General features: G+C 47.1%; 1 protein-coding gene across 3 annotated transcripts; it reads right to left on the reverse strand.

The window, feature by feature from the left end:
* Nucleotides 1–216: 216 nt before the first annotated feature.
* On the reverse strand, nt 217–23,157 carry pik3r1 (phosphoinositide-3-kinase, regulatory subunit 1 (alpha)). Of its 3 annotated transcripts, none has more exons than XM_060050363.1 (15): nt 22,999–23,157; nt 21,335–21,987; nt 12,863–12,955; nt 12,687–12,761; nt 12,063–12,194; nt 10,665–10,866; nt 10,081–10,163; nt 5,345–5,552; nt 5,000–5,180; nt 4,748–4,873; nt 4,515–4,657; nt 4,224–4,400; nt 4,035–4,109; nt 3,732–3,902; nt 217–3,300 (listed from the first exon to the last, which is right to left on the reverse strand). In XM_060050363.1, exons 2-15 carry the CDS (start codon nt 21,669–21,671, stop codon nt 3,111–3,113), a joined length of 2,193 nt encoding a protein of 730 aa, XP_059906346.1. In that variant the 5' UTR covers nt 21,672–21,987; nt 22,999–23,157; the 3' UTR covers nt 217–3,110. The 3 variants fall into 3 exon arrangements, with proteins under 3 accessions (XP_059906346.1, XP_059906345.1, XP_059906347.1); XM_060050362.1 differs by having other exon boundaries at nt 4,224–4,430; XM_060050364.1 differs by lacking the exons at nt 10,081–10,163; nt 10,665–10,866; nt 12,063–12,194; ... (2 more) ...; nt 21,335–21,987; nt 22,999–23,157 and adding an exon at nt 8,023–8,285 and having other exon boundaries at nt 4,224–4,430.
* Nucleotides 23,158–26,189: the final 3,032 nt, after the last annotated feature.

Consider the following 26,189-nt stretch of genomic DNA (forward strand, 5'->3'; position numbering starts at 1 on the left):
TGAGATTACAGACAATAAAACTCATGTCAACATGCTGTTGATCGCGCCACACTGTCATACTTGTTTTGTCTATGAAATATTGTCCCTCCTTGCTATGAGGGGTCAATCAACGTTCCCCAAAACAATATTTGTTTTGAGTTTCAATGACCCCATTAAACCTTAGAATGCACATTTATCCTGGTTTGAGTGAAGAATCAACAAGACAAGAGAAAGCTGTTACTTAAAAAGAACAAAAAATGTATTTTTATTTAACAAAGCCCAATACAGGTTTTAAAGCAAAACTGTGGAACACTGGTAAATCAGTCTCATGGTGTCGAGGACACACCCAACATGAGGCCAAGACATAAGTCAAAGTCGTACAGAACACAAAAGTGAGAAAAGAAAAATAGATCTTAAAACATAAGTGGTGCATTTTGAAGAAGCTAAGAGCAGTTCAAAGAAACCATCAATGAGATCAATGACACATTACGAATGTCAACAGCCTAGAGATCTAATAATTTTTCCCAAGACAGGAGAATTAAACAAATATGTCATACATACATATTTTTCTTACACTAATTACGAATGTTTCAGCAATGCAATGGTAAACTCTGCCTCCAATAAGTCCGAATTATGTTTTAGATTAAAGGAGATGGGTACTGGGTCATTCATTTTGTAGCAAACATTCATTGTTCCTGTGGTCATTCCTTTTCGAATAAACTCAAATCAATCATATTGACCACGTTTACTTTGACATATTGACATAAGGTGGTTTAATATCATTACACCTGAAAATATACACATAGACCACTCCCATTATTAAACAAAGAAAGTACCATCGGTTTTAGAAAAGGAAGCCGTCATCATGGGAAAGGTAGCAAAACTATTTCAACTAGGTTAATGATGCTACTTATCAGGCTAATGTCATTTATAAACATAGGGAACAAAACGTGTTTAATTGGTCAGAAAAACCGACCCAAGTACATTTTTTGTGGGGGAGTTAGGGCCATATCGAAGTCTCTTTTTAAGGCGAGTATATAATTGCAGTATTTGAAAAGAAAAATATCCAACCAAGAATGGCCAGTAATTCTATTATAGTGGTGGTCAAATTAGCGATTTTATAGAATCATTCAAGAACTTGCTGTATTTCGTGACATGTGCCAATTCCAACGTTTAGGTCAACGTTGAAAGTGCCCAAGTGTCCAGTCCAATTGAGTTCAATTTGTACTTTCCATAATCTGGCCTCAAACATGGAATACACGATTTAGTACCGTCTTCAAACAAAGCCCACCATCACCACTGGCATACAATAATGCGTTATGAAAATAAAGAAATCACAGACTATTTGAAATGAGCTGATCCACCCATGTAAACACTTAATGCTTTTCTGATACAGAAAAAAATACTAAGTCGACAATGTATATAGGAAGATAGAACAACCTCCCCTGTTTATTCTTAGAATTACCATAGCCATGGTCTTTTAAAACAGTTCTGCTTTGATATCTTTTTGTGGTTTTTATAACAAAATAAATCTTTATAATTTTTTTCCGTGTTCAAGGAGATGTGGAAACAGCGCCATACGGCGCATAGTTATCGTACGACAAGTAGCATACGATGAGTACGGTTATCGTACGACACATAGCATACGATGAGTACGGTTATCGTACAACACGTAGCATACGATGAGTACGGTTATCGTACGACACGTAGCATACGATGAGTACGGTTATTGTACAACCCGTGGGGTTATCGTACGACGTGTAGCGTACGGCTAACGTTGCAGCTTTCCCCTCTGTGCACACGCTACACACGTACCCAAACTTTGACTTTTTGCGTTGTGTACGACAAAGATCGTCAAAACTTGGCCTGGCTACGTTAAGAAAGTCACTGAGTGAAGCAGCTCAAATACTCAACAAAAGGCTCGGCCTGAGAAGCGATCGGGTTGAAGCGACAGGGCGTGACAAAATAATCAACCTGTCCATCTGTTAGCCAGTCAATAAAGTCATCTGCGATAAAGTATATGTTCTTTTCCTTTACAAATCAAGTTGTCCTTTTTCTCTCCATCTTGGCATTTTTGACAAAATATCCTTTTTAATTACACTGGAAAAAAAAATATTATTTCAAGCAAAAACAAGCTTATATCGTTGGTGGCAACAGAAGAAAATATACAGTTTTGAGAGGTGAGATAGAATTGCATAGCCGATCACAGCGGAACGAGAACTATTCTTTTTTTTGGTATGGTACACTAGGTATTAACACTTTGCACAAGTCCTCTATGTACATAAATTAATAGTTTCCACCTAATCTCTTCTGTTCATAGTTTCACACATTTCCAATAGGTTTTTGTTTCCACAAAGAAAAAGCAAGGGATCTTGACCGCCCAGCTCCAGGGTTGAAGTCCTTTGAGTCTTTTCAAGAAACCCAAACAAAGTGCCATTTTGCTACATTTATCAGCTGATCCATGTTCTGCTACAAAAAAAAAAAGTGAATACAAACAAACTAACGTTCACACGCCGAACATACACACACGTCGCACAGCTTCCTGATTCAAAATGTTTTGGTCACATAAACTACCTCGCACCATCACACACACACACACGCACACACGCACACACGCACAGCGCACGCACACACGCACACACAAAATACCCCCCCAAATAAATCAAGACATGTAAGGGTGATAATGTGCGGCCAGTCTCTGTCACCCACTGAGGGACCTCCTCTTGTGGGGGGGGGGGGGGGGGGGGACATTCCAGCTGGTACAGCTTGAAAGGAGAAAGCACCGTTTGGAAAGAGAAGGCCTTCAAGTCCGTCGCCGTGGAGACCGCTCCGCGGGCTCGGCCTGATTCTGTGCTCCCGCCACAACAGCAACGACCACAAAAATAAAGAAGGGGTTGAATCTACATTCAGGCTCCTCAACGTCATCCATAGCCGGTATCAAGTCTCCGAATCACCTCATCGTCCTCCTCTTCCTCCTCCTCCTCCTCCTCCTCCTCTTCCTCCTGGCGGGCCTCAGTCCGTCCGCCTCTTGTGTGGAGTCCACCGGTCAGAAGGAGACCAAACCAGAAGCCCCCTGGGACACGGTCAACGGTTGGGGGGGGTCCTTGGGGCGCTGCGGGGGGGGGGGCGTCTCAGCGTCTCTGCTGGGTGTAGACGGGGTAGGCCAGCGTGACGTTGAGCGAGTCGTTGTGCTGCACCAGCGAGGTGTGCTGGTAGTGGAGGACCAGCTCCTTCAGCGAGCCGTACAGGTTGTAGGGCTCGGCGAAGCCGAAGCCCGACGGCGTCTTGTTGATGACGCAGTGCTTCACCTCGCCGTCCACGCTACAGAGAGAGAGAGAGAGGGGACATTGGTTTAGAGCCCGCTGACCTCATCTTCTGCAACATTCAATTCATCCACTCACTGGAGAAATGGGAATGGAGAATGTCCTAGTTTTAGCTCTGTGTCCTAAATGAGCAGATAGGGGCCGCTCGCTACTGGGAGACTGGCGAGGTGTCCCTGAGCAAGAGACCTCACCCTAACTGCTCCCGACGAGCTGGTTGTGGCCTTGCGTGGTTGACAAACCCTCGGTGTGTGAATGTGTGCATGAATATTGTAAAGCGCTTTGAGGGACCCCTGGTTAGAAAAGTGCTGTATAAATGCAGTCCATATACCCCTCAACACGTACAAGGGCCAGTAAAGTCTTGTGGACTTTAATATGACGTTAAGTTTCCAAAGAGTTGTTTCTGATAATCAACACGGGGAGGGAACGTACACAACGCTGCAGGCGTAGCAGCCGGCTTTGCTGCTGTCCCGGACCAGGAATGTTCCGTCTCTCTTGCCCCGCAGGAGGTCCTCGGCCTTCAGGCGGTTGATGTTGCCCAGCTTCCAGGAGCGTTCGTCGTGGTGGGGCAGGTCCTCGTCGTCCTCCACCATCGAGTACTGACTGCAGACGTGAGGGGAGAGCGAGAGGTCAGAGGTCAGGGTGGGTGTCGTGGGGGGGGGGGGGGGGGGGGGGAGGGGCATGCTGAGAAAGGCACATGGTTAAGGAATGAGAAAGGTGGCAAACACAACTCACTCTTCTGTGTTCTCGTTCTTGATGCCCAGCCACTCGTTGAGCTTCTTCTGCCGCACGCCCTTCTGTGTCAACCACCTAGAACAGAGGAGGACAAGGTCAGCCCCGTCGGGACACACGGCCGACGTGGAGTCCTCACCCTCCGACGCCACACACACACGTCTACGTTGTCGACCGGGCTGAGACACTCACATGAGGTACTGATCCCTGGTCTTCCTCAGCTGTATGAGGTCGGGCTTGATGCTGTTCATCCTCTTGTCGATCTCCCGGTAGTCGGCCGCCTGCTTCTTCAGGTCCTCCTCCAGCCGCCGCTTGCTGTCCACGATCTCGCTGATCCTCGACTTGAGCTTGTCGTAGTTGCCCATGATCCTGGGAGAGGCAGTCGGGGAAGAGGGAACGCTAAGCGATGCCAATGAGTTTGCCAGTCGCCAAGGATGGCGAGGTAAGTGGTGATGGTGAGAGAGACGCCGTGCGGTCGCTTACCTTTGGATCTCCTTCTCGTTGCCCTCTCTCCGGAACTTCTCGATGTACTCTTTGCTGTAGCGCTCTTGCGTCTGACACTGCTCCTCGAATATCTTTATCGTCTCGTTGAACGCCTCGATGGCCGTCCGCTTCATTTGGATTTCCTGCAAGAGAAAAGTGAAACAACCAGGTCAGTCGATCCGGTCCGACTCCGGTGTTGAGAGCTTGTTGATGGGATGAGGAGCAGCACTTACTTGGGATGTTCGGGTGTACTCTTCGTAGAGCCGGTCGTACTCCTTGTTCTTCAGCTGGTACTGCTGGTGGTACTCACACAGCTTCTTCCCCACCGCCTCGATGTTGTCCTCTTTCACCACTTGATCCTGAGGGAGGAGGGCGACCACAGTCAACAACCAGGACCGGGGAGCCGTCATATAACCCTAGCCCCATATCATTTTTACACGCCCAAAGCAGGAAGCTTTATAGCGGCGTCGGCAGGAGGAGCTTACCTGCTGGTGCTTGGAGACGGGGAACAGCAGCTTGACGTCCAGCTTGGGGTTGTACTGGGCCAGCGACTCGTTGCGGTAGTGGTTGATGAGCTCCACCACCGAGCCAAAGGTCAGCGGGTCCGAGAAGCCGTACTTCCCATCGCGGTGGAAGATCTTGATCAGCTTGTTGTTGCCGCCTTTCCTGCAGACCGGAAGGAGGTGAAAGAGAAATTAGCCGTCGCCCAGCAAGCTACATGATGCAAACCGCTTACCGACAATGGAAACACACGCATCACACACACACACACACGCACGCACGATGCACGTGCGCGGTGGGCGTGGCCACGGCGAGGGGGAGAGCCTCACCTCAGGGTGAGCGTGTAGTCGCCGTGCATCTTGGTGGAGGCGTCCCGCACCAGGAAGGTGCCGTCGGCCGTGTCCCGCAGCTTCTCGTTCACCTCCTCGCGGGAGATGTCGCCCCAGTACCACTCTGCCTCGTGGAGAGCCATGCCGTTGTTGGTGATGATGCCGTTGTTAGTCGCGGGCGCGGGCTTGGTCGGCTTCGGAGGCAGTGCTGCGTCGAGGGAGACAAGGGGGGGGGGGGGGGGGGGGGAGGTTTAGTGTTTCCGTTGGAACGTTTTAGCGGAAACAAACGAGGCGGAATTAGCCCGGGGCCATTAGCGCTGCGAGGTATTGATCGGCCTTGAGCGGCGGGGTAATCGCGTTTGCGGGTCTGAAAATAGCCCTGCGTGACAGAGCTGGACGGGTGATCCACGTGCTCGTCGATGAGTCCCTTCAGCAGGACGGAGCCGCTGGGCGGCCGCTAGCCTCTGGCCCCCACTTCACCACACCAGGCGCAGACCGCGTCGCCCCTCGACCGGCCGGAGTGGCGCGAGATGTGCGTGAGGCGCGAGTCAATGGGAGAGCGCTTTTAATCAGTGGGAGACGAGGCATCAATGGATATCTCAACCGCCTACCCCACTCTCCTGTTTCCCAGGGTTTGTTTAATTTGCATTTGCAGCTAAATTAAGTCCTACATATTATTATTACATATTAGAAACTCAAGATCACTGGTTCAAAACTAGGTCCCTGGAGAAGTATCCACTTGAAAAACAATAAATTGCATTCTTGCTTGTACTACGTCATTGTGGGGGCTGTCATTCTGTCCTTGCTGGCGTCGCCGCCGGCAACGTTGTGACGGCAGAGCCAATAGGAGTCCAGCTAAAAGGGTTATTTTTTGCCCCACACCTCTGCACACTGCTGCATCTCTGCCGGCCCGGGCAGAACTCGGCCACATGGTAACTGGGCAGAAGACCAAGTAGTGCCAGAGAGCCACGCAGCGCAGCACCCCCGTCCACCAGGACCACAGCACCACATCAACGCATTACACAGACCAAATCAATGTGGTCCGCTGCATATCCATTTACCTATGCAACATTTTGAATCCATACACTGACCTAAGCAAGCGACTAAGAAATGTTACAACATGATAGACCGCTATAAGGATAATTAGGTTAAAACCACTGCGGTTACTGCATTTACATACAATCAGCTAGTGTCCGGTTTAAATCTCTACAGACCGCTAAACAGACGAATTTAAATGATACAGAGAAATAGGCCATTCATGGTGTCTAATTCAAACAGCCATGAGTTGCATGAATTTTCCGGCGATTCTATTGGACCACACAGCAGAGGCACGGCGTAGCCTGCTCGGTAACGTGTTACATCACTCACCGCAGCCAATCACATCGGGTGTCTGTCACCAACCACTCCTGCATCCTTTATTCCCCGACAGCAATGAGGTCATTCCCGACAGACCGCTTCCCTGTACCGCCGGTTCAAATCCTCTCGAAAGAAAGTAAAACCACGACCGCACTAGCAAAAAAACATGCTTAAATCCCCTTCTCTTTCCCTCTCTCCTCTGCGGTGTGCAGCCCTCTTTATCTCACAGCGCGTCGATACGGAAAGCACAACTGCGCATTGCCTGCGAGCGCAGCACATAACAGCAGACATGCAGCCTCTCGCGTCCTCTTCCCCTCATGCTCTCTCACTCAGTAGAGCTCTGCTGTTGGCTCCCTGGTGGCTGACTCCTCCCCCTCCCTGAGTGTGTGCGCGCGTGTGTGTGTGTGTGTGTGTGTGTGTGTGTGTGTGTGTGTGTGTGTGTGTGTGTGTGTGTGTGTGTGTGTGTGTGTGTGTGTGTGTGTGTGTGTGTGTGTGTGTGTGTGTGTGTGTGTGTGTGTGTGTGTGTGTGTGTGTGTGTGTGTGTGCGCGCGTCTGCGTGCGCTCGCGCGCGTCTCATGCGAGGAGGAGGAGGAGTGAGCCGTCCCAGCTCTGGCTCTCAGACGAGACGGGCTGTGCTGCCGCAGCACGCAGGCTAATGCGCGCCCCGCCGGGCGCCCTGCTCCAGAGCCGCCCGGGGTCTCGGAGCTATGCCTGTAATCCTGCCGTGACACCGGGGGGGGCGGGCGGGTCTGGGGAGCTGTGTCCTAGAGACTGCGGCCAGGGGGGGGTCCTCTAAATAGACCCGGGGTTCGTGGTAAAGATTAAAGATGACACCCAACTGTCAGGCCAGCCCCAGATCTGACTAGCAACCGTTACTGGCTCCGGACCAACATGAAGCCCCGCTGGGAGCGAGCCCCATCTATACATGTTTTAAATGCTATAGTATTATTAGTAATACGACCAACACTATCACACCCGAGAACCAGCTTCTCCCCCTGAACACACAATGCTGACGCAACGTCTCGTCACACTTTTCTCTCCCCAACAATAGGTGATGTATTCAACACTTTAAAGGCTGCGGGGAAGGCGCCCGATTGGCCAGGTGGGACACAGCCTCCAGCAGAGTGGACCCGTTCATAAAGCCCCTCGTGATAGGCTCGGAGGGTGTAGCAACAACCGAGCAGCGGTAAATACCCACTCAGCGAAACCCGGCGGTTTAACCCCTCGGGGTCCTCGTGTTTAATCACCACTCCGCCCTCAGCCTCAATACCAAACGGGAAAAGTTCCCGTCAATGAAGAAAGACAAAGGCCATTAAACTCACGTTGCAAGTTGAGCATTCTTCTTCTTACGATAACCAGCGACTCCTTTTAATGATCCTTTCTCATCACAAGCACATAAAACAAATCATATAAATCCACAGGTTGTCTTCAGGTCCATGCGTGTGAGCCCAAAGGTGTATTTAAAGCGCGGTGTGGTGTCCTCAGTGATCAGCCAGCTGCAGGTATAATCCCTTCGTTCAGAGTCAGGTGCAACACGTTGCTGCTGCGCGGGCAGAACCTCGCCGGTTAATGATCTGCCGAGAGGCGCGTGTCGACCAGAGGGACTGGGACCGCCTCCTCCCCACTCCTCCCCCTCTCTCACTTCCTGTTGGGGCCGTGCTCAAGTGAGGCAGATCTCTTCAGGCTAACTCTTCCCCCAGTGTCAGAGCTGCCTTCTGAAATACCTGTGTGTGTGTGTGTGTGTGTGTGTGTGTGTGTGTGTGTGTGTGTGTGTGTGTGTGTGTGTGTGTGTCAGAAGAGCGGTAGGAGGTGAGGGAGGGAGCGGACTCTTTCTTATGATTAACTTGGAAAACTTCAAATATCTGCTGAGCCGAATGCTTTGAGGCAGGCGGGACATGTGTCGGCCCAGCAGGGCGGCGGTTTGGGTGGGGGAGGTAGGCGAGAGGGTGGAGGAACCCAGAACACGAACGCGGCCGCCTGTTAACAAGGCCTGCTCTGTGGAGCGCGTCCAGCGACCCAGCTCACCAAGTCTAAGTGGACCTTTTGTCATGGACTTTAAATAGCCCCCAGTCACTGTGGGGCGCACACAGACACACACACACACACACACGTCATGCATGCACACACACAAAGACACACACACACATACACACATCTGCATGCACACACACAGAGACATATGGCCCAAACTAGAATGAAGGGGGAGTTTTATAGACGTCGGACGTATAATTTGCGCATCCAAAAATACGTCCGACCTATATTTTCGGCATAGGCACAGTGCGACTGCCTTCCACTTCACATTTTTCTGTGTCTGAGGGACTGTGCGTGACCCTGTGCGTCTGCGGCTCTATTTGCGTCCGGCTCCGTGTGCGTTTGAGGGATTTCTTTCATTTTAAATCGTTTGTTGCTGCTGCTGCTGCTGCTGCTGCTGCTTCCCCCCGGGCCGCCGATCAATACGTCCGCCTGCGGTCAGGAGCGTAGCCACCGCAGGACCGCCCTGCTCTGTGTCGGGGGGGCCCTCCGGTCGAGGCCCCTGACAGCCCACAGCGGGCCTGCAGAGCGGCCCATTATATATACCCACCCCCCTCGCTCCCCGGCAGGTAATAAAAGGTTTCACCGGCCACAGTCAGATGTGGGCGTCTGGGGCCGGGGCCGCTGCAGCTGCTTTTAACTAGCCTTATGAAAACACTGCAGTGTCAGGCCACGCTGCGCCCGTACACACAACCCCAGAGGAGGAGGGGGGGGGGGGGGGCTCGGGGGAGAAACAGCCACAGCCACAGCCACGCCGTTTTGCAGTTGTTGTTTTTCTTTGCTGCTTTGCATGCGTTTACGAGTCAACAAAGCTCGCCATACTATAAGGAAACATTTAGCGAAATAAAATGGGGCAAACTGTTTGTTTTGTCCTTTAAAATAAACAATACCAATCTCAAAAATAAATCGATATCGACTCTGGCTGTTGACGTTATTATCACACACACGATTATTGGTAAATAACGCAGCAATTCTTCGAAACGGCAAAATACACACACTTTGTCCAGGGTTCATTGAGCATGCACCCAGACCAGATATAGCCCTGTGATGCGCTGTTTGCATCCTTTAACTTCCTGTGCCGTCTATATTTTGTGAAGCGGTTAAAAAGTGGTTAGACACTAATTCCATTCCTTTTCAAATCCTCTTTCTACCAAAAGTTACGCACGCAACAGCTCATCGATGTTGTAGATTTACATTGCTTATAGATTTGGAATGTGTGAATAAAACGTGTAAAAAAAGAAAGCACTATGAAACATTTCTCTTTTGTCTCTCCACAGAAACAATCTGGTGGACCCCGAGAAAACACAGAAGACAGCCAAGTAACCCATCGAGTGAAGAACAGCGTTTACCTGGAGCTGCCTGGGTCTCATTGACCTCGCTGGTCACCAGAGCCTCCAGGATCTTCACGTGGACCTCCGGGTTTGGCTCACAACTGCATTCCCGGGGGGAAAAAAAGAAAAGAACAAGACAATAATCACCGGGTGGCCTTTCTCTTTTTATTGTTGTACGCACTGTTATTGTTTTATGCAGCGTCTCTGCCTAAAAGAGCCCAGATGATCCGCCTGGGTGCTTTAATTATATAGTAGAGGTCCCCACCGCCCCCGCCTTCTCCACTTCAATTCCTTGCATGCCTCACATACGTGTGCCTGGGCGGCTCGGGCAGGAGGCCCTGCACACGTGTCAGTGCTTGTACCCGGCTGGGTTTCTGTGTGTTCCAGACACCATGTGTCTTGGTTTGTCTGTGATGGAACAAAACTCCTCGAGTGCGATATCGTCTTGAGGTAGGGGTTGTTAGTTTCACTCTCTTCCCCTCCCACCCTCCCTCCCCCACCCTCCCTCTCCATCGGCCTCTTTCTCCCTCCCTCCCCTCCTCAGCCCAGCCTCTCCCCTTCCCTTCCTCCCCCTCTCCCTCTCCCTCTCTCTCTCCACCCACCTGGCGGGCTCCTGTCTGAAGAGCACCCCGCTGAAGATCTCGCCCAGGGCGCGGGCGGAGAGCAGGTTCTTGGGGCCGTGGTGGCAGACGCGGGAGAAGTGGCGCAGCAGGTGGTGCAGCGTGAGCCAGTACTGGGCGGGCAGGTTGGGGGAGCTGGGGATGGAGCGCAGCAGCTGAGCGCACTCCTCGGGGTTCGTCACTTCTGCGGAGGGAGGAAGAGGAGCGTTCGTCAGCGCTAGGACCCGAGGCTACGGCCGTGAGCCTTTGGTTACCACGGGTCAATGCAGTGATACGCATCCCACACGCGGTTAATTAGCACGTCACTAATGAGGCTGGTGATCATTTGCTAACGGGATTCATGTTAGCTGAGGCCATGATGTTCATGTTAACCAAGGCATTCATTTATACTTATTTAGAATAGTAATGGCTAACCCTAAGCCTAACCTATGCTGATGCTATATAATAATGCTTATTACTGCATTTACTAATGTGAATTGTTTGTTCCACTGAACGTTTAAAAAGAAGAAAAGCCCCTCAATAATCACATTTCCCAGAATAGGTGCTAAAGCCTACGTGAAATGTTCACTGCACGTGTCTCTCTCTCTCGGATTGGGTCACAGTTTTAAGGCACACTACTTCAAATAATGAGATGAGAAACACTGCAGGAGAACAACCACAGCGTGTCTTGTGGTGGAAAATAAGTGTTTCCATTGGCTGGCAGAGAGGTGCCACAAGAGAACGAGGAAGGCGATGTTCAGTTGACATTAACCGCACCATGCATCCTGTTTCTGAAACCCTGTGAGAGCCAGAGAACACATCCTTGCAGAAAACCACCAGAATGAAGAAGGACTGAGAGAAGTTAGAAAAGAAAAGAAATAAAAAGGACAAACTGTAGAAACCGAGGACAAGGGTAGACGTTTAGCACACGGCAGCGATTCATTTAGCTTGTGAGCTGACAAGAGGCAAATATTGACTCTAGTGGAGTCATGTGTTCAAAGGTACTGGGTGTTCGATAGCGGTCCATAGGTGGGGGGGGGGGGGGGGGGGGGCTTGGTTATGCGAGGTCTTCCAAATGAAAGCCAATGATTAACTGGAAAAATTGTATGTCGGGGTTAAGGTACAGCCAAGTGACAACACTCATAAAGCCTTTCTCTGGAGACACCCCTACGAGACGCTAACAAGATAGTGCTCCGAAAGTAAATTTGAACACCATTAAAAAATTAAATAATGAAGTGACTCATTTTATAGGACATTGCATGACACGCTAATTACGACCTGCAAACAAAAAGGTATAATTATGCAACACTGTTGGGAAAGACGACTAGGGAAAGACTTGGGAGCTCGTGACTTATTGACGGCGTAATTTGGACTCTTAAGTGCTCCATTCCCCTCCCTCACCTTGGGCGGTCTGCACCATCTGAGCGTACACGGCGGGGGGGATGACCGCCGTGGGCAGGTCCTGCAAGTAGCGGAGCACACCGTCACAGAGCCCGGCCAGGTCCAGCTGGTCCAGCTCCTCTGCGGGCTGATCTGTTCAAACACACACATTGATTTGGTTCAGAGGCCGGTGATGGTCGGTGCTTCCCCGGAGCAACGATGACACAGGGCCGTTGAGTTCGGAACGGTCCGGGCGGAACTGGACTCCGGCCTCAAACACGCCACCCTGTGCAATGTGTGCCACATGGCGCTGGGCCGAGACTGCGTGGTGGAGGTGAACGGCACGTGGGGGTTTAAAGTCATTCTTCCGTTTTGTCATGTATATTTGACCACTTGCTACGCGCTAGGCTGCACGAACTACGACAATTTACATAAAGGCATTTTACGCATTGAGGATTTTTCAAGAGAGTTAAATCACAATCACTACCGTCCTTTCAAATATGCTCATACCATTTTTAAAACAAAACCATGTCCCTCTGTACCTGCATGCACATCCTAACAGACACAACTGCAACATTCATACCAGCGTTAATATGGGACACATGCGGGGTCGACGGGGCCCTAGTTGATAGAATGGCCGCTTACCGGATTCAAAGCACTGTCTGACTTCCAGGCCAGCCCCGGCAGCGAATGTCCGATACAACGTTGGATTATCCAGACCTGAAAATTACCAAGATACAAGAAAACGTCGCCTGTCAGAGTCAATGGCAAAATAATCAATACGCTTGATCAGATTTGGTAGGGTAGAGGGGGTGACTCACCCTTTCTTTCAATGGCCTCCAGCAGGGAAGCCAGCATGGGTGGTGCCGTCTCCGGGGGGGCAAACTGCTCCGTCAGGTCCGTCAGAGCGAACCCTGATGGGGGGGGGGGGGGGGAAACAAACAGAGGCGAGGTTAAGAGACAGATTCGTCCTAAAGCCGCCGCACGTGGAGCTTAAAGCGTTCCTCAATGAGGTCGAAGCTTTATCCATACAGCCGCGTATAAACACAACTACTGCACAAGAGGCAGGGATGTAAAGATAATCCTAGAAAACATGAGACAAAGCAGCAAAGCCCATTGAAGTTATGGAAAAGACTCCCTTTTGATTGGGGAATTGATGAAATGCACAGTGGGAACACAAGTACCGGTACTTAAGCCAGACATGTTCAATCCAACATTAACCATTTGCCTAGCCAGCTGTGGGTGGTGGGAGATGGGTTAACAACATTACTGCTCCTGTATGGGCACACAAAGGCATGCACACCAAAGCTGTGTTTGGGTATGGAAGTCTTCCTTTTCCGCCACCAACCACTGCAAAAACAATCTACGCTACATAATGATAATGTTTGTCATGATAAATGGTATGTTAAATGTTCAACTGATTTCCATGTAAAAAAGACTATTGTATCCGCAGTCTGATTTTGTCGCAACCTGACCATTTGTCAGAGCTTCTAAGGAGCAGAAGGTGCAGCAGGACCAAAGGAGCACTAGAATCACCATAAGGGGCCCACAACCTGAAGAAAAAACAAACCGAAGGATTCAGAAAGCTGGGGCTTCTGGAGCTTCTGGGGCAGCAGAATACATTATGTTAGCATATGGTGGGCCAACCGAGTAAAGCAAACACCCTGTGAAATGAGGTGAGCCAGGTCTTGGTTTTCTTTCCTCCCTCCTCTACTTTATGCCTTAGATCTCAGCACCCAGGTGCAGACATGAAAGGAAGAAGGCACTGGCACGGATTTTATTTGAACTTGAAAAAAAAAAAAAGTATGTTTGAAAAAAAAAAAAGTTTTTTCTAAAAGACCTTGCTGTTTGAGGGCAGAGAGTCTGCAGTTTCAAAATGCTGAGGTTTTACGAATGAAGGGCCCTTCTGTGTGCAATAGTTTCTCTTTGAGGAAGGCCGAAAGGTAATGCATTCGAGGAGGTACATTAAACAGGTCTTCTGAAAAACACATCAACACAAACGCTAGTCGGTGCTAATGTGGAAATACACGCTGATGCCAGCAGATCATTCACTTCTCCGTTGAATTCTCCACTGAACCCTCACACCACTCCTTAATATAGCGCATGTAGGCCGATACAAAGTCTTCGAAAGAAAAAAGAAAAACACACAGCCAATATTTCAAAGTTAATGTAGGACAACTGGCCATCTGGGAGACGTTATTGGAAGCGGAGAGAGGGGGCTTTCTGAGAAGCCGTGAAACTTTGAGATGGAACACGAACATCGCCTGCCCCAAATATAGCTCTAGACAGGGGCCTGCCACTGCACACCTTGAGACCTTTCTCCCAGACAGACACCCAACACATATGACCCCCTCACCCAGCCCACTTCTCAGAACCCTTATTCACAAGCTGTAGATTTTATGTACCCCACCATGATCATTTTCCGTGTACTAAAAACAGTCACCTCGTCGATGCAACAATTAATCAGGAATTACTGTGACTTGCGAGATTTAAGCAGCAACAGACGCAAAACCAGTGCTTATACTGCAAGCTACGCTTCTTAATTCGTGCCGTCTACTTTAAGGCCGCCAGCAATGTTCCCTCAAACGGCTCAGGGCCTGTGTAGCAGCAGCCCTATGTGAGAAGCACACATCTCTTCTGCAAACGCACCAGCTAAAGTCAGAGTGGTGGGGCATGTCAAACGAACGACCAGGCGGCCCATTACGATCGGTCCACCAGAATCCTCTCTCCTTAACTTAAATCGCAGTCACTTGCAAACTAATGTTCTCTTGGAGTTGCATGGAACATAAAAAAAAACATTTAATGACGGGGGTTTTCAAGGAGTGCATGAATGTGATGAATGAAACCCTATTGAAGGCAAACAAAAACACGAGGTATGTGAATAAAAAAAAAATCAGCTTCAACAGCCATAAAAACACTGGAATACAGTGTTTCAGAGTGCACTAGGACTTAGTCGTTGAATCTACAGATGTTTCAGACAATGGTCATCTTTTCGTGAATGCTAGAAGCTTCCACAAAGAAGAAAATGTTATGGGAGGCCCTGTTAAATGTATCCCTTCTTAAGAAACCAGAGGAGAGTGGTATAGCATGCCCTAAAGGAGATGTTTATAAGGTGAGGGATAGCTCTGAAGTGATGTCCACAACAGATGGGGTCCCCGGCCTCAATGCAGCACAGCTTTCTCTCATTTTACAAGACAAGAAGAAGATGGATTTTGATGGCTATACTCAGGCTTTTATACTTTTAAGAGAAGGTTGCTAGTTCAAGTCCGCTGGAAATCCTTGCAGGTCTTTTAACATGCCTTGGGTCACCCACAAATATATCACAGTTAAAGAGTTTGAGCGCAGAGAGATTTTTATTCACTCAGTCATGAAATAATGTGAGGGAACATCGATATGCAGTAACAAATAAAGAGTCAACATGCACACATGTTTCACTTGGATTCCCTGTCTAGTGGTGGCTGCGTGCTTCTTGTCTCCATGACTAGTGTCCAAGTATGTGTTTATTTACCCTAGCGCCCCTGTGAGGGGCTAGGGATGGGCCGGGATGAGTGGGTCCGGTTACTTCTGGGTACTGCGGAACGACCTGCTCGTTTCAGCACCCATGGAAACGGGTCGGGTAACCCACGAAATATGCCAGACATTTTTTGAGACACGGGCGGTGATTTCCAGGAGAGTTGGCGCGGGACTAATCAGAAAGTGCCGTCGTACTTCTACCCCAGGGAGACCACAATATATCACCAGTGAGGAAATAAAAACATTATTTTGGTAAGGCGAATCAGTGAGCAAATAATCAAAAAGAGATGATTTGCCCTTTAGAGCCCAAATAGTCTGCCCTTCCATAACAATCACTAGTCAGGGCGTCCAAATAACCAAACAAAAGCTGCACGCACACCAGAGTAGTGACAGCTGCGGTCGAAACCTCCAGGATTCTGATCTATATTTATACCGCTGCTGACAGCTAGATGGACTTAAATGTGCAAGTAATTATTAAAAGCACATGTTGCTTCATTGGAGGTTGTGCGGGGGGCTACAGACTGGACCTTTTTGTCCAGACTGGAAATCATTGGCATGAATTTGAATTTGTTTAAAAAAGATTTCTTCAATGTTGACTCCAAAGTCCAAGTGCATTGGACCAAAGTGCATGCATGCATGGACCAAAGTGCATGCATGCATGCATGCATGCATGCATGCATGGACCCCACTTCCTATTAGGGTTTCTGTTTAACTTTCTTTTGTGTCAAATGCAAAGCAGGCTTGATAGGTAAAACCACAATTATTAAAAAAAATATTGACTTCCTCTTTTTCAAACTGCTATTTATTTCAGTACATATCATTTGATTTATTTGATAATGTTATAAAACACATACATTATGTGTCACCTAATCGAGATGTAAAAGTTAAATGATCTCTCCTGATTAAAGCAACTAATGAAACATACAATACAACAGTAAAACATACAATAGCCTAAGCTCACAAAACTGGACGCTGGAATTGTTCAGTATTGTTGCATGAAGATGCGTGATATTATCTACGTTTGTCACAGATAAATACACCTCGCTTTTAACCAAATATTTTTGCATTAGCGAGAGGCAGGCTTCAATTTCAATTGGCCAATGGATCGTTGGAGTTTATACATTTCACTATTAACGGAGAGTACTTGAATGGCTTGCATGACACTGGAATGACAATGTCGCCCCCTAAAGGAGAGAACATACACTGCAACAGCTCAGGGCTAACCAATGAGAAGCCTGTTGCTACAGCTTGTTGATTAACCCTGTGCTGACCAGAATAGAAGAACGTTCTTTACACATTAGCTTGTCAAAGGAGTTTGGATTTAACAAAAATAAATCCAATAAAAAAAAGGACACTCCGTTTGCTTAACAGCTTCCAAAAACAGCAAGAGCAAACACATCAAATCAGCCTAAAGTAAAAAACATAAAATAAATAGATTAACTACATTAATCTGTAATTCACCAATAGTGTCTTGAGGTCTGCAACTAATCCAAATAATATGACAGACTGTAGCTAATGCCTACCTCCTTTGATCCATAAGTATGGGTTTAGCATTAGGCAACACGTCATGTAGTGTCCATACAACATAAGCCAAGGAGCCAACAGGATCCCAGGATCTGTCTGGAATGGATACTGCATTACATAAGGCCACACCTCCAGGGCACATGGGCCTCACAGCAACTAGCTGTGCTAGCTATCTTGAGCCCTCCTTCTCTCCAACTCTTTCTAACAATCACATACTTCAGATGCCTTTTTTTAATGCAACTCAGATTTTCCTCTCTCTTCCCTCTCTATATCCCCCCCTCCCTCTCTCCCCCTTTCTCTACATGTTTTCTAAAGAAGATTTGCCAATTCAGACTCCAGTCTCTAGAGGTGATCAAGTAATGAAACACATGTGCATGCTCTCACGCACCCAGGCCCATAAAGCACTGTGTTTCTGGAGCGGTGAAGGCCCAAGCGCCGCTTGCTGGGTGCTGAGAAGAAAAAAAGATCCTAATTACAATGTGGGTGGATTTTACTGTTACCAAACACCAGGGTTGCATTCATTTGACTTTTTTGGGCCATTTTAGCAGAGGAAGGTTTGTGAGATTGTAAAGTTGCTGTTTATATACTGTGTTGACTAGAGACAACTTGAGTATATACTTTTGAATAAGACCGAAACATTTGCCCTGGGATTTATTACTATTTGTATGAAAATATTTTGAGGAAAGCACAAACATATTTTAGTCTACACAATACGATAATACCCTTCACAAATGACAACTATCTAGTTAAAAATATTAAAAGAGTTGAGCAGAAGCCATTCAGATAACTTTGCCCACGCTAAAAAAGTAGTGCCTACGTCCCTTTCACCACATCCACCGAGCGCATTGTGCACCAAGCTACTGCAATCAGCATTTAGTACAATACTGATTCATCACAATGCAACAAATTGGTCTAGCATGCAGTCTGCGTTCCACCAAGAGTTCCATTACATTCCCACCTCCAGCTGCTTTAGGGCTTTATCAAAACACGACATACACTTAACTACTGCGTTATTAAACTCCATTGCACATTAACAACATTCCCAGTAACTTGCCCATGGGTCCACCTTAGATGTGAGGCCTACAAACCACACAATAGTTACATTTTAAAACATGACCTCAGACATGAGAAGGAAGGTTCAGCAGGTTGGAACATCGCAGAACATGGATGGTGTCATGCTGAGCTAGGACCTTTAGAACCGGTATGGCTGGAATGCAGCCATTTGCCTTCACCGTTTGCTCAAAAATGTCGCCACACATTCAAGTGCTATTGTGGCAGAACTTATTCCTCGCTTGTTTGTAAAAATTCCCCTTTGTACAATTGGCTGCAGCTAAAGCATCAGATGCATGAGACAATGTTTGTTAACTATGCTAAGCTATGCCAAGAATACCTAACTTCATGCCACTTCTTGAGACCTTTGGACCTCTTGAGATGTGAGAGGACCCAGGGTTTATACAATAACAGAAGCCCCCACATTGCCACATCTCCAATATCTGAAAACAGGATATAGGTCTGCAGAAAAGCAAACAGAAATAGAATTTGAAAAAAAACCTGTCTCAACGGAACAGATGTGTGCAGAAGAAGAGGCCCTAGAAAAGGAACAGAGCGTTATCTTAATGGCAGAGTGCACACACACACACACACACACACACACACACACACACACACACACACACACACACACACACACACACACACACACACACACACACACACACACACACACACACACACACACACACACATCCTGCCTCAAACATGATTGGGTTTGGGCTTTCAGAAAAAGCCCCTTCACTTTTATGAACTAGAGAAGAAAATACAAATGTTTAATTACCATTTGCAACCAAAAGCAGAAATGACAAAATCGCACATAAAACATAACTCAAATGTTTCAATTGGCAGTGATTCCGTGCCGAACTGAAAATGAAAACACGGCAATAGGCATTCAAACATTTCCTTGCACAAAGCTGAGCTTCTCCGCATGGCTCAACATGCAGAGTAACAAGAGGATATGCAGAGCAGCTCTCCACTGTTTTGAATGGTGTGCATGGCCAAACTTCCAAGTGTCACATTATATAGCCAAATGTGTTCAAAAGACCAGACTCAAACCCAGTAGACGGAGGAAGCGAGGGGAAACAATAGTCTACTTCCATTCAAACATTTTAACGGCCTACTTTTTCTGGGTTTAGAGCCGCTGGTTGTTTTTCTTTGCCCGTGTTAATCGGTCTACAAAACAAGGTTTGGCGTCATTCTTCCATTATGACTGCCAGAAATGGAATAGAACAGAACACTTAAGGCCATGGACGATGGCTCGGCTAGCCCTGACCAGAAAAAATGTCAAATTACCCCCCTCTAGCCGAGCACGCTAGGTGGTAACTAGTACCAGGCAGCGAGGAAATAGAGCAATGGCACGCCAACCAGGATAGGAAATCACTTTTGAATCACTTCTTTTCTCCAGTGCTTTCTCTACTTCATAATTAACGTAAAACTTGAATTCATAATTGAACGCATCATCTATATGCATCCGTGTCTCGACGAAACAACTCCGACCTCGCCCGACCGCACATCTCGTCGCTAAGGACCCAGCCCCTGCACAACGTCATAACCGCGGCCCTCCTTTCAGCGTGGCGGGCCCCAACACACACATACTGTGTGGAGTGAGGGGCCCGGCCAAGGAGCGACTCCTCGCTAGGGCTTCAGAAATGGGGGCCAAGCGCTGGAATGGAGGGGCTAAATAGTTTCCCAGCACTCCCTTGTTCTCTTTCTTCTCCACATCTGCTGCTCTGATGTAAACGCCCGTGGCTCACGGGGACCGGCGGTCCGGGCCCCAGCGCTTGCACTTTCCACCTTTCTGGCAGCGGCAGAGGGGCCTCCTCCAGGAGCACTATCAAAACAACCCGGACAAAGAAGGCCAAGCAAGAGGGAAGGAAAACGAAAGATGCGGGAGAAGAGAGCGAGGGTGGTGGTGGATGTGTGGGGAGGGGAGGCTCATTGGCAGTCAGCGATAAATCACAAAATGTTGTGTAGCCGCAGATCCAACTCCCGCCATAGTGCCTGGCCCTCTTATGAGCCGCCACCACACACACACACACACACACACACACACACACACACACACACACACACACACACACACACACACACACACACACACACACACACACACACACACACACACACACACACACACACACACACACACACACACACACACACTGCAGCAGCTCCAGCTCCCCACCCTTCATATTGCCCTCCCCTCAGCATGCAAGGCCGTGCAAAGAATTTCACATCCACACCGCACGACGGACAGAAAGTTTTAAACACTGGCCGTCGACTGCAAAAAAACGAGGGAGAGAAGACTTGGGTGACGTTGACTATGTCCTATGTTTGCTACAAGACTGGCTGAGGGTTAAATGCGGATTACACTGGGGAGGTATTTAAATCTTAATACACTGGCCTATTGCACCCCTTAGGGATGGAAATAACTCCCATCGTCCCAGAATATTGCAGCTGGATAAGAGGGTCACGCTACATTAGAACCGTTCCCGACTAAAATAAGGAATAAATAAGAAGATATCGGCCCTTAACATTTTCTTCGGTCAGAATTTTATGTTTATTTACATACAGACACATCCTGTTTACTGTTTCTCAATAACATCAACACGGAGAGCACAGGGCCCCATCTGAAATAGAGACAAAAGTAAGGGGTCCGTAAATAGCCATCATTCAGAAGAGCCATTCTGTGCTCTCCCTCCCAACACTGGAGTTCAGATGCTGCCAACCACACAGCTTGCGATTCATGAGGGCCAAGGCCTGCAACCTAACATCTCTTCACTTTGATCTTAGGATAGAAGCTCTTGATGTGCACAATGTGATGGTAAAAGTATACAAGTTCAAATGTTAGCGTTTAAGATTCTGCTAACTGAAAATAACTATTGAACTTATAGTGACTTCCTCTAATCCTAGATCTCTAGCAAACAAGCATTAGAACGAAAAAACATGTGAAAACATGAATAGAGTCTGGGTTGAAAAACTGCCAGCCCATCCATAATTCCAGTTCAGACGAATCACGAAGGCACGTAGAAGTTCAAAAGATAACTTATAAGGAAGGAAGTCTTTCAAGGGAAATGTGGGCACTAAACAATTTCGGAAAAAATTGCCTACGAGAACACTTTGAATGCTGCCCAGACGCAGATGCGACATGACAGTTTGTCTGCAAGTCACACTTTGGATTGACACATCGGGGTACAACTCACCTTGCTCCGAATCGGAGTCCGCCCCCGTTCTGGAGGTGGCCGGGGCCAGGGGCAGGGGCCGGAGGGGTCTCTGCTTCGGGGTCGGAGGGGAGAGCCATTTCTTCCCGATGTACTCCACGTAGGTCCCCGGGAAGTCCCCCTTCACCTGGGTGGTTTCGTTGAACCCCGGCAGCCAGCCGATATCGTCCGGCCTCTGCTCCAGGCCCTCTACGTAATCCAGAGCGAGGAGGGCCCCCTTGCTGACTGTCAGTATGTCCCCGACGTGCAGGTCAATGTCCTCCTCCCGCTCCTTCTTGTAGTCGTAGAGCGCTCGGTACTGGTATCCTTCAGCGCTCATGCTGATGGGAACGTCAGAGCTTACTTAAAAAAAAAGGTATTGTCTTATAACTCCAAGCTACTTCTTTGAGGCCAGTTCCAACAGAAAACTGCTTGGTGTCTTTACAACCTACAATATCCTGGCATAAACAACCAGAAAATGATAATGTTTGTAAATCGGAATAAACTGAGTTCCGAATTATTTTTATTTTTTTAACAATGTTTTAAGTGTCCTTTTGCATACGATTCAGGTAAGGAACCAAGTGCATGTCTGTTGTCCGCAATGCTCCGGGCCCATCAGTGGAGCTGCAGCGGCTCCTCCAGAATGCAACAGAGACCTGTAATATGAGAGGGGAGCCATTTTCACAACGTTGCATAAGAATTTATTCAATCGCGTATAATGTCAGTGTTGTTAACATTATTGACCAATTCGTCACAAAGATATTATTTTTCTTTTCTTTTTTATAAAAAAAAATATACTTCAGATCTTTTCAACTGAATTACTGGGGAATGGTGTATAAAGACTAAGGCAATAAATTACTTAAAAAAAAAAATACAGGTCATTCAACTTTGCTTTTTATCACATGTAATATATTGTTAACTTCTAAAACGAATTGTTCCAAAAGCTACAAACGCCGTACACGAATTCAATAACAATCAACGCTTCTGGTAGTAGTTAGAGACTGTGCATTGTCACTTACAGTACACATGTTACAACATGCAACTTTCGTTGAGGCTTTGACATTCTCAATATTATTGCACCAGACACATTAATTTGCAATGCATCACATTCACATCAACTTTTCATAACCTCAGCAATGCAACGTCCAAAACCTCTAACGCAAAAGTTTATACAACCCGAAAGCAATCAGCGTGACTCCGTCTCAACGCCACCTACACGAGAACCGCATCACCCCGTACTAATCTGTTGTCATAAATGAATAAGACACACTGATGAGAAAAACAACGGTTTGTTCTGTCCGCATTAATACAACCTCACGGATGCTAACAGTAGCCGCCACCGCTGCAAGAGCCAACACGACAGCACTGTTCGTGTTTTACACCTCATTCCGTCTGATTTCTAACAGTTGTTTGTAATAATACAATGATGCAAAGATGTTACATGCTGGAGATGATCCATCATACTCCCTCATACGCTGATCGCGACATCTCCTGAAGCTTTCCTTTAAGTTATTGATAACTTGTAGCAGGCAGCGAACCACGAAGCTAAGTTAGCAGGTTAGCTCGCGCGGCTACACAGACCCATTCGAGCGACGGGCTCGTTCGGGTAAATCCCAGAATTATCCAGTTTAAACACAAACCCAAGTTAGACCATATTAAAAACAAACCTCAATGCAATCTTCGGTACTTCCGCATATTCAGTGGATTGAAGACAAAGCATTCACAAAAGTTTTAAGTCATGGTTTACAGAGCTGTATCACTGCTGGTCGACTTTAACCTGGTTTTCTCCGTACAAGCGCGAGGCGTTACAGCCCACAGGACAGGCTCGAGCTCGGTGGGTGTCAATCACGCAACGTCACAGCCTCCCGGGTAATGTAAACCCAGCGCCATTGGCTCAGTGTAACCCATCCCCAAACCGTTGTTGCAGGCTGCACATCCGATTACATAACTGGAATAGGCAAACATATAGGGTACAGCAGCAGGTTTGTTCAGCTTATTGCCATGCTATTTAAGTTTTACATCAGGACAATTAGGACCGAATAGCTAATATATTTTGGTAGGTCGTTCTAATTTTATCTGACACCTAGCCATGTTGAAATTATATCATGCTGATTTGAGAATTTAAACGGATGGCACACCCTTCTACGTATTTATATTGTGTTGTAATTATTTTATTTATAACAGCCTTAAAAGCCTGGGAAAGTAAATCACTCTCATGATGGATTTCCATCTCACATTCCATCCCCAGTTTTCTATTTGAAGATGTGTGTTAGCAGTTGGTGAATAAATGATGTGTGCATTTAAAATATAGATGTGTGCATCTTATTGTGCCAGTTACAATAAGGAACATGCAGAGATTCCACCTTCTTCAGAATATGAAGCTTCAGATAAGAACATAACATAGGCAATAGGGCATTGATTTGAATGATGATACAATATAATACTGTTCATCACATTCACCCCTCCATGCAATATGTGGCTGTAGATTCAAGACATAACCTGCAATGGGATTGTTCACACTTAACCTTTTATAGTTTGTCAAAACAACAAAATGTAAAAATCCAAACATGCTAAAGATAATTTCTGGGGTTAATGAAGGTGACCCAGATTCTGTGTATATTTTCCTCTATCCGCAACAATAAAAACCACCAATCAGCAACGTGTTACTTAAGACACTATTCAAAGAGGTGACTTCATAGGACACACACAGGTGTGGCTCATAACACTAATTATGGCTCCGTCACATGACCCATGGTACACGTGTGACATCTTCACCGGAACATAAACGTAGAAGACACATAACTAGTGTGATGAGTGACACCTGTGTTTGCCCTACGACGATGCTTCTGAGAAACGGTCTATTGCTCAATATTGACAGGTCGGAATTAGGAACAAAAACAAGGGAAGAACAAGCTAGCACGTGCTGGCTGTGCGAGTCTTTTGATTCATACAGGGAATTCTGCTCATTCTGCTTTCCAAGAAACAGACCGCCAGTACAATACAATTCAATAATGCAGTGATTGAGCAAAATATTCAGAAATGGTAAGACTTAATGGTAAGTCACATTCAACAAGGTTTCACCAAACCTGGATTAAATGTCATCATCCTGCTATGCTTCCCGGACCAAAAGGCTGAATGTTAACCAGCTTCTTATCCACAATGAATCCTAATTCACCCTAAGTCACTTTGACCTGAAGGCAACTGGTTCAAAGACCAATGCTAAACAAGTAAAAATGTGCAGAAGCAACACATGTGCAGTTTCAATGAAATACACCAGATCTACTGCTGGGAAACAATTCCCCATGATGACGCGTGGGCCGCACGCAGGGGTGAACCGCGGTGAGGCTGAGACGACCGAGGGCTCAGCACCCGGGCTAATGCGCTCTAATACTCTTACCCACAACCTGACTCACCCACCTAAATAGATTCTCCTATATCTGATGCCGGCCCCTGGGAGCACTCCTATGGTAACAGGGCCAGACTCTAGCTCACACCATTCCACTTTGGAAAGGTTCAAAGAGTTTTTACTCAAAAGTTGTTTTTAAGAAAGAAGAAGAGGAAGAAGAGAAGACAAGCGTAGCAGATGACAGCACACACGCAGCAGTGTGAAGGCACATCCGGCCCTGACCACATTCCAGGAAGCGTTTGTCACTCTTTAAATTACTGCCTACGTCTGAAGGGGGAAGCCATCTTGTCTGGTATCAAAATGGACAGCTGCAAAGTGTAGGGAATGGGAGTGAGTCAGTAACGATATGCTTTCTGTGGCGCGGCTTGGTCACTTCTTGGACTTCTCTCTCAGAGTTCTTCAACGCCACGGGTCAGCACAAGGCAGGATACAGTTAGTTACAGGTACAGAAACAGATATCTCTTCAGCCTTCAGAGTATCTGAGATCTTTTCAAGTTCTCTAGATGCTGCTTTTTCTCATCACTCTTTTTCTGATTCCTTTGATATCGAACGCAAGAGGAAAAAGAGACTGAGAGGAAACATGCTGAACAAAATGAGATGAGATTCAGAAATGATTGCCATCGAGTGACAAAACCAACTTTTCTGCCTCCATTGTAATTAGTCTGATCAATTGAACTAATGTCAGTGTTTAACATTTTCACTTAGTCATGCCACAAGGTAATGACGTATTTGCCGTAGTCCCTATTAACATTCCCTGTGTTCAAATATCTGTTGGCCCTCCATGGCCTTCATCAACACGTACGTGTGTCATCCCTTTACATAACTTCACCCGACCTTCACACACACGCGACAACGTGGGCTCTCCAGCTCAGCACAGAGGATGGCATTCCCAAACAGGCAGCGAGACCTTTCATTAAAAGGCTACAACTCTGTAACGATAAACGTCCTTTTAACGGACAAAATACCAAATAAATACCAGAAAAAAAAAAAAAATTCTTGAAATATGAAAGACTTTAAGGAAAAAGCATCTGAAACGTTTTGGCCCCTAGCTGTAGTCTCTGTAATTTGAGGGGTTGTCCGTCTTGGAGTCCATTGCAGTGGAGTCCGACTGGCTGGGACTGAAAGGCAATCTCAACTGAAGTTCTTTGACTCTTGAACTTTTATGGCCCGCAGTAACTGACAATGGCTGTAGTAAACGGTTGATTTATTTCATTTAAGCCGTCTGTTAATCTTGTAGTGGATCATCATCAATGTGTTTTGCTGTCATAACAAGTGCATGCAGATCTTCTCTGGCAACTTACTGGCTGTACACACAAACATATTAATACACAGACACACACACACACACACATACACGAACACAGACAGAAAGACAGACAGGAAGGCATCAGGCAGACAGACAGACAGACAGACACACACACACACACACACACACACACACACACACACACA

Source organism: Gadus macrocephalus, chromosome 4 (assembly GCF_031168955.1).
Source record: "Gadus macrocephalus chromosome 4, ASM3116895v1".
Lineage (NCBI taxonomy): Eukaryota > Metazoa > Chordata > Actinopteri > Gadiformes > Gadidae > Gadus > Gadus macrocephalus.